This window comes from Colletotrichum graminicola (genome assembly GCF_000149035.1).
Source record: "Colletotrichum graminicola M1.001 genomic scaffold supercont1.10, whole genome shotgun sequence".
Lineage (NCBI taxonomy): Eukaryota > Fungi > Ascomycota > Sordariomycetes > Glomerellales > Glomerellaceae > Colletotrichum > Colletotrichum graminicola.
The window spans coordinates 677,716-692,695 of record NW_007361014.1 but is presented as its reverse complement, the minus strand read 5'-3'; the positions used below and the strand labels follow the sequence as shown (position 1 = coordinate 692,695).

Genomic DNA, 14,980 nt, shown 5'->3' with positions numbered 1-14,980 from the left:
AGACCAAGCTTTCTTGTTGGCGCAGACAATTGGGAGGGGGGTTAGGAACCGACAGCAGCGGGAAAGCCGCCACGGGACATTGGTCACGATGTCGAACATCAAGCGGGCATCGAATCGACGACCTGGAAGGAGGGGGCGGCGGACGAGGAGGTGGTTCTCGTCAGCTAGATTCGATGACTGGGCAGAGCCAAGCGAACGCCCGACCCATCCATCTATCCTATCGCACCCTATGGCACGATCTTAGACAAATGAGTTGCGGAAATGTACGTCCCGCGTAACCTCGCGACCCAACTCGTGGCACGGAACAGAAAAGAAGGATATCTCATTCCGTAGGGGGGGGAGTCTTTTCTGTTTCCTCGTTGCGAAGAGGTCGCGCGACCGGATGGGGGGTGTCCCGACGAAAGGATGGGACGAAACCTGCGAGCTCTGGGCCTCAACACACACCCGGAAACTCCTCGCGAGGCCGCCGGATGTCGACGCAGAAAAACTCGCGTGGGACGCAGTCGGACGGCGCCGTCCTAGCGTGGGCAGCCGGGCATCGAGGGGCGAGCCTGGGCGAGACGATGCGCCCTGGATTGGGATGTACCGGTCGGTCTCATCTGCGGTTCGGCGTTCTACGACGGATACCCATGTCCCATTGGCAAAGCGTCGAGGTTCGCCCACTCAGTGAACGCAGCCGACAGTGGATCGGTATTGAACGAACGCATCTTGGAATAGTTCCTTTCCTATTCTCGTATTCTGTCTTTCTAAGGAGCCCGACAGTAAGTTTCATTGTTGAACATATTCATGTAGTTGACCTTCCCATGTTTTGACCAGCGCCATTTGTTGAATATATGCCACCGGAATACCGCTTATCCCCTTTTCCCAACGTTTGAAAAACAATAAAACCCGCATCTCAAGGCGCCTCAGAACCACCGGCAAGCCTGCCAACCTTTTCTTAGAACAGGCCATCGATCTCACCAGTCTCGGTGTCGACGTCGACGTTCAAGTAACCAGGAGCCGTGGGCAGACCAGGGATGGTCTGGATGTCAGCGGCGAGAGCGTACCTGTGCCCGTGTTAGTTGCACCCATCTTCGCTGGGACGGTCTTCAACTTACAAGTAACCCGCACCGGCGGCCATTCTAACGTCCCGAATGGGGACAGTGAAGCCGGTGGGAGCGCCCTTCAGGTCAGGGTCGTGAGATAGGGAGTACTGCGTCTTGGCAACGCAGATGGGGAGGTTGCCAAAGCCCTGCTTGGTGTAGGTGTCGACCTTCTTCTGCGCAAGCTCGCTGAACTCGACAGCAGCGGCGCCGTACATCTTCTGGCCGATGGCCTCGATGCGCTGCTGGACGGAGCCCTCGAGGTCGTACAGCAGCTTGAAGTCCTTGGGCTTCTCGCTCGCGGCAATGACGCCCTTGCCCAGCTCGAAGGCGCCCTTGCCACCCTCGGCCCAGTGGTTGGAGAGGATGGCATCCTCGGCGCCGGCGGCGATCGCCTCCTCACGGATGACGGCGATTTCGGCGTCAGTATCTGTGACGAACTTGTTGATGGCAACAACGACGGGGATGCCGTACATCTTGGCGTTTTGAATGTGCTTCTTGAGGTTGACGCAGCCAGCGCGGAGGATGTCGACGTTCTCCTGCTTGTAGACGGCGTTGAGCGGCGCACCAGGGGCGATAGGAGGACCGCCGCCGTGAACCTTGAGGGCACGGACGGTAGCGACAACAACCACGACGTCGGGCACGAGTCCCGAAGCGCGGCACTTGATGTTGAAGAAACGTTCTCCGCCCATGGTGAAGTCGAAGCCGGCCTCAGTGACAACGAAGCCAGCCTTCTCGGAGTGGTCCTCTTCAGGCTCAGTGCCGACAATCTTGAGGGCCATCTTGTCCGCCAAGATGGAGCTGTTGCCGACGCTGATGTTGGCGAAGGGGCCGGCGTGGACGAACACGGGGGTGCCCTCCAGAGTCTGCATGAGGTTGGGCTTGATGGCGTCTCTCATCAGAGCCGTAAGGGCGCCGCCAGCACCGATGTCGTCGCAGGTGACAGGATCGCCGCTCCTGGAGCTGGCAATTACCATGCTTCCCAGGCGTTTGCGCATATCAGCCAAGTCGGTGCTGAGAGCAAGAATGGCCATGCACTCGCTGGCGACAGAGATATCGAAGCCGGTCTCACGGGTGTGACCCTTCTCAGTCGGCGCAGCGCCGACAGTAATCCCTCGCAGGTGGCGGTCGTTGACGTCCAGCACACGTCTCCATGTGATGGTCTCAGGGTCGATGTCCAGACGGGCGAAGCGGCGGATCTCCTCCTCGGTCAGGTCGTCGGGGTTGGTCTTCTCGATACCCAGCTTCTTGAGGCGAGGCAACATGACAGGGGCAAACACCCTCTTGCCGTTCTTGGCGGGAACAAGGCGCTTGTAGAGGGGGCCATCCTTCTGGGTGTTCTCGTGGAACATGCGTGTCTCAATCGCAGCAGCGAGAAGGTTGTTCGCCGCGGTGATGGCGTGGATGTCTCCAGTCAGGTGGAGGTTGAACTCGTCCATGGGAATGACCTGGCTGTAGCCACCACCGGCGGCACCGCCCTTGATACCGAAAGTCGGGCCTTGGCTGGGCTGGCGCACGTTGGCGAAGGTGACGCGGCCAAGGTGGGCGCCCAAAGCCTGGGCAAGTCCCATTGTGGTGGTAGACTTACCCTCACCAAGCGGCGTGGGAGTGATACCGGTGACAACAACGTACTTGCCGTTGCGGCGGTGTTCGAGGCGCTTCAAGAGACTGAGATCGACCTTGGCCTTGTAGGCTCCGTATGGCTCGAGCTCGTGGGAAGCAATGCCGACCTCCTTAGCGAGGCGGGTGATCTGCTTCGGATTCTGAGACCTCGAGACCTCAATGTCAGAGGGCACGGGCTCCTTGAGGTGCAGCGGCAGAGGCGAGATCTTCCTCTGCTTTTGCCTCTCAAAGGACTTGACTGTAGAGTCCACAACGTTGGACAGTAGCATGGCCACAGTCATGGGACCAACACCGCCAGGAACCGGTGTGATGTGAGAAGCAACCTGGGAAGCCGACTCGTAGTCAACGTCTCCAACAAGGCGCTGCCCCGACTTCTTGGAGGGATCGGGAATGTAGTTTGTACCGACGTCGATCACGACAGCTCCCGGCTTGAGCCACTCGCCCTTGACGAAGCCGGGCTGGCCAATGGCCGCGACGACAACGTCGGCGGCCTTGAGGTGCTCCTCCAGGCCCTCGGTCTTGGAGTGGCACACGGTGACGGTTGCGTCCGCGTTGCGGAGGAGATAGCTCACGGGACTGCCGACAATGTCGCTGCGTCCGAGCACAACAGCGTTCTTGCCCTTCAGGTCGACGCCGGCCTCCTGCAGCAAGACCATGACACCCTTGGGGGTGCAGGGGATGAAGAAGGGGCGGCCACCCTTCTTAGCGAGCTCGCCGATGTTTCTCGTTCCAAAACCGTCCACATCCTTCTCGTCAGCGACGGCAGACGTGATTACGTACTCATCGAGGTGCTTGGGAATGGGAAGTTGAACCAGAATACCGTGGACGGCAGGGTTGTCATTGAGGCGGTAAATGCGATCAAGAAGTTCGGACTCGGTAATGGATTCGGGAAACTGGATGAGTTCGCAGTCGACGTTTGCCTAGAGCTATTAGCACCCCTTGAAATGATACCGAGACAATGTCGAGTAATTACCTCCTTTGCGGCCTTTTGCTTCATGCGCACGTAGGTGCCTGTGGGGTTGTGAGCATGGCAACAAATTTCATGGTGGGGTAATCACGGCAGCACAACATACTCGAGTCCGATCTCTCGCCAACTGTGTAAGGATATGGTCAGCGAGGTATAAGCGAAATGCAGTTCGGAAACAGCTCGAAACAAACCTTGGATAATGGTGAGCTGTGGCTGGAACCTGGGGTTCAACTTCTGCTTCTCGAGAACGTCGCTGGCGATGGAATCCCGGATCTGCTTGGCGATGGCAGTGCCATCGATCTTGTTGGCGACCATTGCGGGGGAGGATGTCACGAATGACCTATTGTGGGAGATTGTGTCGTAGGGAGCCGGAGTCCTTGCAATGAACGGGCGGGAAGATTGCCAAGGGACGAGCGATGCAGCTCGAACTCGCAGGTTTCCAAACGCAAAGCCTGTGAATTGACGGGAGGATGATGAAGTTGTCGGGACAGAGACCGGAGTCAAGTGCGCAGCCTGGGTATAAGCGGGAGCGACGAGAATGAGGGGTGGGTGACAGCGATCCGGCTCGAAATTTAGCGTTCTGCAGGGCCGGCGGCCTGATGGATCTTGGTCCGTAGCTACCTCAAGGTTCTGATGCTGAGGCAATTGGCGGGACGCGGTAGCTTGAGCCAGCGAATGGTGAGGGGCCGATGCCGCAGCCCTGGAAGACAAAATGCGGGTTCGAAGCCGAGCGTAAGACGTTTTGGGCAGTCCGAGACGGCATGGCCAAGACAGCCTCTGCGTGCCCTTCAACTGGCTGATAGATGACATGCCGAACCCCGAGATGTTGCGTTGAGCCTTGACCTGGTCTACACCGCAGGTTCACCAGCAGGATCTCCCTTTAGGCAACTGGGTTGATCTAAGCGATAAGCTCTGTGAGTCGTGTGTGTGACTGAGGAGTTCCTGGTACTGGCTCTGCAGACTCTGGGTGTTCCAACTTCCAGCAGTGTCAATGGGAAGGATCGGCGGTTTAGGCAGGTCGAAAAGTTTCGGGAGTGGCCCGAACCGCCCCGGCTTCAAAGCCGATCGATAAGAGACGAGTTATGGGTATTAGGGGGGGCGCAATGACAGCTTTGGTATCGACTGCCTGCGCCTGTGGAAGTAATCGACACACTCGACGTCCAGGCGCTTCTCAATGAGATGAGGTAAAATGTCACAATTGGTTGGTTATTGAACCAGATTAAAAACAAGAAAGCCAACAGAGGTTGGCAAGCGAGGACCGAATCGATGTCGAAAAGAAGGCCGGAGGTAAAGGGGACAAAGACAAAACAAATATGGTACAAGACAAAGAGCACAACGACAGCAGTCTGGATAGTCTGATATCTTTGCTCTCGCATAGAAAGCATCCCGCTAGACAAGAGTTGTTGAAACTACTTCAGGTTCCCTTGAGGCCCGTTGAGGTTAGAGGATTTCGAGTCGAAGGCCCGATGCGTCGTTTGGCTGCTAGTGCTCTAAGTCCGGAAAATGCATCGGGTGCACAAAACTGGAACTGAGTCAACGATGAGTCGAGATTGCCCAAAAGAGACGTTGTGACTGATGCCGCGTTGATTCTGGAACGAATGGCATTGGCCGGACCAGACTGGACTAGACGGGCGATAGGCACGAAGCTTCAGTCCAAGAGAAAGGTTTGATAGGCCGAGACGCGCCTGGGCACGCTAGAGTACCTAAGCAATACCTCGAATTGAGTCAGTCGAAGTATCCTAGACTATCCTGCCTGCCTGCCTAGGCCCAGAGCTCGAGGTGGAAATAGCAAGCTGTGGTGTGGTGGATGGCTGCGCCACCGTGCCTGAGGCGCAAGGCGGTGAGTGGCTGCTCACCTCAGCCGGCAGAATGGTCGCGGGGAAAAAAGTGCGCCCCACACCAGTGCACCGAAACCCACAATGTCGAGGTGAAGGGCAAAAATTGCCAGACGACATCGCAAGCCATTTAAAGACCGACGTCCCCTGCCGCAACACCGCCCTCCGCAAATAGAAGCCCCGAGACCGCGAAGCGCAATAATCCTCGATAATCAGACAATATGAGGCCTATTCTTTTGGCAGGTCACGAGCGTGCGCTCACGCAGATCAAGTACGTTTCCTGTCCCCGCCTGCGAAATTATCCAGGAAAGAGGGGGAAGAGGGCGAAGCGCTCCTTTAGTCTGACGATAGGGGCTGCATGTAACTGACATGATGCGCTATCTTTAATAGGTACAACTCGGACGGCGATCTTATCTTCTCGACCTCCAAGGATCAGCAGATTTGCGTTTGGTACGCACACAATGGCGAGCGTCTGGGAACCTACCACGGCCACGTCGGTGCCATCTGGACCGTCGACGTCGACCCCACCAGCACCATGATCGCTTCCGGTTCCGCCGATAACACGATGAGACTGTGGGATATTAAGACGGGTAAGAACCTCAAGACCTGGGAGTTCCCCACCGCCGTCAAGCGCGTCGAGTTCAACGAGGACGGCACCAAGCTGCTCGGTGTTACGGAGAAGCGCATGGGTTTCCTTAGCAACATCATCGTCTACGACATCAACCCCGACCCCGAGGCCGAGCAGACCGACGAGCGCGCCTTGACTATCGTGTGCGACGAGAGCAAGGCCACCGTCGCCGGCTTTAGCTACCTCACCAAGTACATCATCGCCGGCCACGAGGACGGCTCCGTCTCCCAGTATGATGCCAAGGTGGGTTTGATGAGACGTATGCCACCGGATGGAGGTATGATGCTGATTGTCTATAGAACGGTGACCTGATCTACAACGAGCCCGTACACGAGCTCAACACGCCCATCACGGATCTCCAGTGGTCTCAGGACAGAACCTACTTCATCACCGCTAGCAAGGACAAGACATCCAAGGTACATATCTCACCACGCTAGACCACTCGGCCGGAAGCTGACCTGATATAGCTCATCACCGCCAAGGACCTCGAGGTCCTCAAGACCTACGTCGCCGATACGCCCCTCAACAGCGCCACCATCACGCCCAAGAAGGACTTTGTTATCCTTGGAGGTGGCCAGGCTGCCATGGATGTCACCCGTACCTCGGCAAGACAAGGAAAGTTCGAGGCCAGATTCTACCACAAGATCTTCGAAGACGAGGTTGGCAGAGTCCGTGGCCACTTCGGCCCTCTGGTAAGCTGGCTAGCTCTTGTGCTAATGGAGATCCCGGTAACTAACACACCCGAAGAACACCGTCGCCGCAGACCCCACCGGCAAGGGCTACGCATCCGGAGGAGAGGACGGTTATGTCCGTGTCCACCAGTTCGACAAGGGCTACTTCGACTTCATGTACGAGGTCGAGCGGGAACGGAAGAACAGGCAGGAGAACTAAAGAGAAAGGGAGGGACTGATTTGGTTAACAACAAACACAAAAGCAACGCCCTTCTTTGCTACGTCTTCTCGTCTTCTTTCGCGGCTTGCATTAGTACGGCGTTCTGGGAAATCTCTGGGGGATGGTTAGATTGGTTTTTGTAAAAACCTAGGGCAGTCCGCGAAGAACAGACGAACGAAAAAAGAATGGCTTTGGTACGGATGATATCAAGACATTTGCTCTCTTTCGCCCTGGCGCGGAGGGCGACCTGGGGATGATATGAACCAAGACAGCAGGGTAATGACGAGTTATCTGGCACCTAGGCTCAACGTATCGTAGCATGATTGCGGCTGCGCAGGCCTGTGTTCGTGCTCATGACTGAGATGTTCATGATTGCGGACGACTTGAGTGAGGGACAATTCCCCCATCACCTTAGAAAGAAACCTTATCTACCAAATAGAGTTACCACTCCACGCGCGCCAAGAGCAGGGGAACTTGACAATCAGACAAACCACGGCCCGTAACGCTCAGCTGCCTCCCGCAGAGAAACAAGCTTTGCCGCGAAAACGGTGTTGCTTGTCATACCTCCTCTAAATAGCAATTGAAGGTGGAAAAAAAAACGCGGCGGCACAGGATGGCAAAATACTCAACGGCCTCCTCAGTATATGTGTATGTATGTATGTATGTACGGAGTATATGCAGTGTCAAACCAGTGTTCCATCTATAAGTTATAGTCAAAAATAGAAAAATGAAAGGGACGAGACTCGAACTCGCGCGGGTTGCCCCACCAGGAAACAGATGTTAAGCTGACCTTAACCTGGCGCCATAACCAACTCGGCCACCCTTCCGTGTCCATGATCTTAGGGGTGATCCTAAGATCACATGTGGTTGAGAGCTGGGGTTGGCGAATGGTTATAGAAAGGTAGAGCTAGGGTTTGGTTAGGTTTTTGGCGAAGTGTGTGCATGAGGTGGGGGGGGAATAAGGGGGGAGCGGGCAAGGGAATCTCGTCGATTCGGGTGGTGTACCTAGTTGGTGGCAGCGTAGTGCCATGTGGGGTGTTCCATGCGAGTCGCGACAGAACCGGCCGCTGAGCCAGGGGTCATTTTCACGTGGTCGCTTGGGATGGTCTTGGAAAGCGACCAGGCTCGGAAACAGCTTGATGGGCAAGATGCTGCCCAAGCTCGCTCTGAAACGCTGAAGCGATCCCTGCAGTCGTCCACGAAGCCAAGCCCGTTCACCTAGATATCCCATTTTCGACGGGACAAGACTTGAGTGACGGGCTGCAATGAAGACTCTGGTGGGTTCTAAAGAATGTGGAGCACACACCCCTCGCCTACTGCTGTGGGGTAGGCAGTGTATGACTCTTTGGCGCGCAGGCAAAAAGAGAAAGCAAAGAAATGGGGCTGACCCGTTTGAGGGACTTTCCAGGAGGGCGAGATGGTAGTTGGGATGAGAAGACGACCTCGAGTTGAGACGAGCCCGAAGTTTACAGCAGCCGGTTTTGCCATGTGTTGAAACATATTTGGGTTTGCTGAGACTTGATTGCATAGTTGGGAGATCCGGAGTCTTGAAACCCGAAGTGGCAAAGCCACACAGAAGGACTTGAGGCCGAAAGCATCACTTGGAGATCAGAGTTGCCATACTGAAATGTGTTGTTTGTGATTATCCCTGCGTTATCCTGCGGTGGTAACGGCTTGACTTTGAAGTCGCCGTCAGCATCGTCACAAGTTCGACAGGGAAAATAATGATATGTCTGTGTGTAGCTATTGGCCGTGGACTAGCTAGCCGTCCTTTATTTGGCATCATCGCAATAAACAGTCCCAACCTAAACACCGCCCATGCACCTTCATAAAACCAAACCAACGCCTCTCGTGACGCACTCCTCCTGATGCGCGAAAGTCCCTTTCCTCCCAATTCATCCCTCCTTACCCTTCCTCCAGATAGATGTACGTCGATGCTCGCTCAATCCCGTCAAGACATGTCTGAAGAAACTGTGGTAGACAAAGGAGACAAGATGTTGGTCGTTGGAAAGTTCCCTAGTAGACCGCAGTCGAAAGTGAAGAAAGTGCGTAGAATGCCGCCGCAGTTGTCGTCGCCTTCTAGTCGACTTATGTGTGCCGAGTGCGCTTCGGTCCGCCGCCAAACATGTTCTTGTCCAAGCTGCTGAGGTCGAAGATTTCGGCAAAGTTGATCTTACGCTTCGACCCAGCGCCGCGGCCGAGGTTGTTCCCTTGCCTTGACGCTGAGCGAGGGATATTTGCCGGGTGTCGTGGTCTTGTTGTGCGGCCGCCAGAGTTCGTGTTTGTCGATGTTGTGTCGTGTGCCCGAGAATCTGATAGGTCGAGGTTCGCAAGATTGAGATAGGCGTCTTGCTGAGGTTGCTGAGGCGGCCACGGGTGTGAGGATTGGAAGGTGAACGAGTCCGCCGTCGGTACCGTGATCGACACAGGTTCGGGCTCCTCCTCTTCTTCAACGACCTGAGGGCTGCTAAGGGGTGCTGAGTCGGTCCTCATTTGGCTTTCGCCCCGCATCGCCGACAGTTGAGTGCCGCTGTCTGTCCTGTTGGCCTCCGAGGACGATGCAGCTTCCGCTTTGTCTGCCTCGTCGTCGCTTTCAACATTTTGAGAGCTTTCCCTTCCATCCAGCCGTTCGGTCGCCCAGCTCCGGACCCTCCAGCCATCGCCGTCACCCAGGCCAATTTTTTCCTTGTCGAGGAACGCCAGCAGGTCGTCCAGGCAGTCCTGGTAGCCGTCCATACGGGCCTTGGACTGAGCGGCCGCGGAGGTCTTGTAAAGTTTCGTCACTGAGAGCGCCGCGGCCTTGAAGGCGTCGAGGAGTTGCTCCGGGGAGTCATTTTGTGTAGTCTGCCTTGCGGCCGAGGCGCCGGGCAGGGAGGTGTTGAGGCTTCGCATGGAATCCATGGTGGTTGTCTCGTAGATTAAGGAGCGACTGAAAAGAGTCAGTATGGAATCAAAGAATGGAAAAGACAAGTCCCGCACCTCTAGCGGTGTAATGTAGGCCGTCGAGTTGTCGGGTAAACAAATCTTTGACGCAGGAGTGGGGTCTTCAAACGGGTCCCCCCAAGTGACTGGCGATAAGGTGTGGTGGTGGCGGTTCCGAGTGCAGATACGCAGACGAGATTTGCAGGCGGCTCGGCTCTTCTTGACGCCAAAAAACGGAGCGATTGACAGGTTGGATAGGTGGTGATGGAGGTTGTCTAATGGGCGGCGATGCAAAATGCAGTTGTTTGTCAATGAAGCGGAGGTCAGCTTGCCTTCAGCGTAAGGTAGAGCACATGACACTGGGAAGTGGCACTAACCGAGAGAGCCAACAGCGAGGATATCTTAGGTGGCTTTGACGTTATCCCCTCATGGTCAGTGCGCTAGTTCTGACTGATCCAATCCTGGACCGGACGGTGGAGCTGCACGCTTGTCTCTAACAGAGGTAACAGAGACGTTCTGGTCGGAGCCTGCCTTCTTCCGCGCCCGATCTCCCGGGGCGGCTGTACTCCACTTGATTGACGGGCGCACGGAGAAAGACACGGCGAAAACACGCTAGTCCTGATCGGAATTTGTCTTCTCAAGCAGAGGGATCCCACCTTTCCTCCATCATCTAAAAAACATCTACGACCGTTCACTCTCGCGCAGCACCAAAGCGCTCTCCCTTTTTTGAGCGTTTCCTCAATCAACGTCGCCTGCAAAACATTTGTGGCAATTGAACATCATCTACAGTTCCTGGCGCGCGCAATATAGTCGAAAGAAACGCGTGTAAGTCGCGTAAAGTGATTTACAGCCGTCAGGATGGCGCCTCGCTCGAGAGCTGCTGCGGCCGACACCGACGCGTCGATGTCGGACGCGGCAGACGCTCACCCCGTTGAATCGATGGTACGTGCTCCTCATCGACCCCTCTCGCACTGTTATACTCCCCAGGCCGTTACGAATCGCGACTAGATTGAAAATCGTTTGGCTGACATGCATATAGGAAGTCGACGAGACTCCCGACTACACTGACTCGGATACCAATGCGAACACCACTGCCAGTAGCGTTATTGGCGAACCTCTGGGAGATGGTCGTAAAAGGCGGACCGAAGCCAATCAGCTTCGTCGTAGCATCTTCGGCAAGAAACACGATCGTTTGGGTGAATCAAAGGTACGCTAGGCGCAAGCTCCTGGCGTTATAAAACGGCCCAGGCAATGACATAGTGCTAAATGATATTCCCAAACAGGAAGAAGACAGTATTAGACGCTTTCGATACCTGCTGGGTCTTACTGACCTCTTCCGCCACTTCATCGAAACGAACCCCAACCCCAAGATTCGGGAAATCATGACCGAGATCGATCGACAGAACGCAGAGGCAACAAAGAGCAAGAAGAAGGGTTCGCGTCAGGGCGGCGCTAGCAACGAGCGCTTGCGTCGGACTGAGGCTGAGGAAGATGCCGAGCTGCTTCAAGACGAGAAGCACGGAGGCTCTGCCGAAACGGTCTTCCGTGAATCGCCCGCCTTCATCAAGGGCCAGATGAGAGACTATCAAGTCGCTGGTCTCAACTGGTTGATTTCTCTCCATGAGAATGGTATATCTGGCATCCTTGCCGATGAGATGGGTCTTGGAAAGACCCTGCAAACAATCTCGTTCCTGGGCTACCTGAGACACATTATGGGTATCACTGGTCCCCATATCGTTATCGTGCCGAAGTCGACGTTGGACAACTGGAAGCGAGAATTCGAAAAATGGACCCCTGAGGTCAACGTATTGGTGCTTCAGGGTGCCAAAGAGGAACGTAACGCGCTCATCAACGACCGTTTGGTCAACGAAGACTTTGACGTCTGCATCACGAGTTACGAAATGATTCTGCGCGAGAAGAGTCACCTCAAGAAGTTCGCATGGGAATACATCATCATCGACGAAGCGCACCGCATCAAGAACGAGGAATCATCGTTGGCTCAGGTGATCCGCGTCTTCAACTCCCGAAATCGACTCCTGATCACTGGTACACCTCTTCAAAACAACCTCCACGAGTTGTGGGCTCTGCTCAACTTCTTGCTTCCCGATGTTTTCGGCGACTCCGAGGCCTTCGACCAGTGGTTTTCGGGCCGAGAACAGGACCAGGACACCGTTGTCCAGCAGCTTCACCGTGTGTTGCGGCCCTTCCTGCTCCGAAGAGTCAAGAGTGATGTTGAAAAAAGCTTGCTGCCCAAGAAGGAGGTTAACTTGTACCTGGGCATGTCCGACATGCAGGTCAAGTGGTATCAGAAAATTCTCGAGAAGGACATTGACGCTGTCAACGGCGCCAACGGCAAACGGGAGTCAAAGACAAGACTGCTCAACATTGTGATGCAGTTGCGTAAATGCTGCAATCACCCTTACCTCTTCGAAGGCGCCGAACCTGGCCCGCCCTACACCACCGACGAGCATCTCGTTTACAACGCTGGCAAGATGGTGGTTCTTGACAAGTTGCTGGCCAGGATGCAGAAGCAAGGCAGCAGAGTTCTCATCTTCTCACAGATGAGCCGTCTCTTGGACATACTTGAAGACTATTGCGTGTTTCGCGAGTACAAGTACTGTCGTATCGATGGTGGAACGGCCCACGAGGATCGTATCGCCGCCATCGACGAGTACAACAAGCCAGGTTCCGAGAAGTTTATCTTCCTGCTCACAACGAGAGCGGGTGGCCTGGGCATCAACCTCACCTCTGCTGATATTGTCGTACTTTACGACAGCGATTGGAACCCTCAGGCCGATTTGCAGGCCATGGATCGTGCCCATCGTATCGGTCAGACCAAGCAGGTCGTTGTTTATCGGTTTGTGACGGATAACGCGATTGAGGAGAAGGTCTTGGAAAGAGCAGCTCAAAAGCTTCGTCTCGACCAGCTTGTCATCCAGCAAGGCCGTGCCCAGGTCGCCGCAAAGGCTGCTGCTAACAAGGACGAGCTTCTCTCAATGATCCAACACGGTGCCGAGAAGGTCTTCCAAAGCAAGGGCGCAGCCGGTGTGCTGGCCGAGAAGGGCTCTGACCTGGACGATGACGATATCGACAAGATTCTTGCGTCTGGTGAATCGAGAACCAAGGAGCTCAACGCCAGGTACGAGAAGCTTGGAATCGACGACCTGCAGAATTTCACGTCCGAGTCTGCCTACACCTGGAACGGCGAGGATTTCAAGACCAACAAGAAGGACATTGGCATGAACTGGATCAACCCCGCCAAGCGTGAGCGAAAGGAGCAATCATACTCCATGGACAAGTACTTCCGCCAGACCATGTACCCTCCCAAAGAGAAGGATACCAAGCCCAAGGCCCCGAGGGCCCCAAGGCAGGTTCCGGTTCACGACTACCAGTTCTATCCGCCTAGGTTGCGCGACCTCCAGGATCGTGAGACGGCGTACTACCGCAAGGAAATTGGTTATAAGGTCCCGCTTTCTGATGGCGATGATGAAAACCTCGACGAGCGTGAAGCAGAGCGTGCGCTGGATCAACAAGAGATTGACAATGCGACGCCACTCACCGAGGAAGAGCAGGAGGAGAAGCAACGCCTGTCACAGCAAGGGTTTGGCGAATGGAACAGGCGCGACTTTCAGCAGTTCGTCAACGCGTCCGGACGTTACGGCCGCAATGACTATGAGAGTATCGCAGAGGATATCGACAACAAGACTGCCGCTGAAGTCAAACAGTACGCCAAGGTCTTCTGGCAGCGGTATACGGAGATCGCAGACTACAACAAGTACATCAAGGTCATTGAAGATGGCGAGGAGCGTATGCGCAAGATTGAACACCAGAGGAAGCTGCTTCGCAAGAAGATGTCTCAATACCGCGTCCCCTTGCAACAGCTCAAAATTAACTATTCCGTCTCCACCACGAACAAGAAGGTGTACACAGAGGAAGAGGATCGATTCCTGCTGGTTCTTCTCGACAAGCATGGCATCGACTCGCCGGGCCTGTATGAGAAAATGCGAGATGAGATCGCAGAGAGCCCTCTGTTCCGTTTCGACTGGTTCTTCCTCAGCAGGACGCCCGTCGAGTTGAGCCGTCGCTGCACGACGTTGTTGACGACCATTGTCAAGGAATTTGAGGACGTCCATCCCACAAAGGGTGCAAACGGCGTCAACGGAAAGGTCAAGAGAGAAGCCGACGATGAGGAGAACGACGAGGACAGCATCCTGGGCATGGCACCAGCGAAGAAGAAGTCCAAGAATGGTGTCAAGGTGAGAACCCTGACGAGCTCCTAAACCACAAAGAGACCTTGCTGACCATGATTGTAGAACAAGGCACTAGACAACGTCAAGTCGGAGGCCGGAAGCAAGAACACATCCGCGGCTCCCTCTAGAGCGTCGAGCGTCACATCAACCAAGTCGGCCACCAATGCCAAGAGCAAGACCAAGGGCAAGAAGAAATAGACGGCTGACAAACCTACACGAATGAACAAGATGTCGATTTTTTTGTTTTGGTGTGGGTGTGGTTTTCTGGCAGTGACTGCGAATAGAAAAAGGCGTTTGGTCTGGCATAACTTTTCGGTCGGTTATATCTTTAAGGAACCTTATTGTATGGCTTTCGCCACAGACGGCCACTCGGGCGGTGTCATTAGGAACTGTGTATGTTGAGCTCGATTGCACGAGAATTAAACGAATTTCAAAGATGCCATGTGCCACTGGTTCAAACATGGATTTTATAGCGAAAGAAGATGGGGCATCTATACGTACAGTATAGGTAGAGTTCCCATTTAACTGAAAGGGCTATCTATACTATATATACAGTACTGGCTCAAAAGTCTTGTTACAGCAATAAGGATAACCCAAAGAAGAGTCGAAGAGAGGACCCATTAATAGCTCGAGGTCACTTCACAGTGCGTCACCAAAGACCCTATGTCCTAACCACCTACTGTAGCTTTTTATTGGCTGTCTTTATTGCTGTAACAAGACTTTTGAGCTGGTACTGTAGTGTGCTAGTCAAGTCTGCCGGAAGATTTAAAAAAAAAAAAACG

The 14,980-nt window shown here is 54.7% G+C and overlaps 4 protein-coding genes and 1 non-coding gene across 5 annotated transcripts; 2 read left to right on the top strand and 3 right to left on the bottom strand.

The window, feature by feature from the left end:
* Positions 1 to 937: 937 nt before the first annotated feature.
* GLRG_03479 (formate-tetrahydrofolate ligase) lies at positions 938 to 3,987 on the bottom strand (the record flags this gene model as incomplete). The annotated part of the gene is made up of 5 exons (XM_008094164.1): positions 938 to 1,046; positions 1,098 to 3,625; positions 3,679 to 3,716; positions 3,779 to 3,799; positions 3,864 to 3,987. 5 exons carry the CDS (start codon positions 3,985 to 3,987, stop codon positions 938 to 940), a joined length of 2,820 nt encoding a protein of 939 aa, XP_008092355.1.
* Positions 3,988 to 5,728: 1,741 nt separating this feature from the next.
* GLRG_03478 (WD domain-containing protein) lies at positions 5,729 to 7,026 on the top strand (the record flags this gene model as incomplete). The annotated part of the gene is made up of 5 exons (XM_008094163.1): positions 5,729 to 5,778; positions 5,898 to 6,378; positions 6,435 to 6,551; positions 6,603 to 6,827; positions 6,883 to 7,026. 5 exons carry the CDS (start codon positions 5,729 to 5,731, stop codon positions 7,024 to 7,026), a joined length of 1,017 nt encoding a protein of 338 aa, XP_008092354.1.
* Positions 7,027 to 7,754: 728 nt separating this feature from the next.
* Positions 7,755 to 7,853, bottom strand: GLRG_13094. The gene has a single exon. It is a non-coding gene; the product is annotated as a tRNA-Leu (tRNA).
* Positions 7,854 to 9,114: 1,261 nt separating this feature from the next.
* Positions 9,115 to 9,927, bottom strand: GLRG_03477 (uncharacterized protein; the record flags this gene model as incomplete). Its single annotated transcript, XM_008094162.1, has 1 exon — positions 9,115 to 9,927. The coding sequence occupies one exon, from the start codon at positions 9,925 to 9,927 to the stop codon at positions 9,115 to 9,117; it is 813 nt and encodes a 270-aa protein (XP_008092353.1).
* An 879-nt stretch (positions 9,928 to 10,806) lies between these two features.
* GLRG_03476 (SNF2 family domain-containing protein) lies at positions 10,807 to 14,396 on the top strand (the record flags this gene model as incomplete). Its single annotated transcript, XM_008094161.1, has 4 exons — positions 10,807 to 10,890; positions 10,988 to 11,155; positions 11,232 to 14,204; positions 14,262 to 14,396. 4 exons carry the CDS (start codon positions 10,807 to 10,809, stop codon positions 14,394 to 14,396), a joined length of 3,360 nt encoding a protein of 1,119 aa, XP_008092352.1.
* Between the last annotated feature and the right edge of the window lie 584 nt (positions 14,397 to 14,980).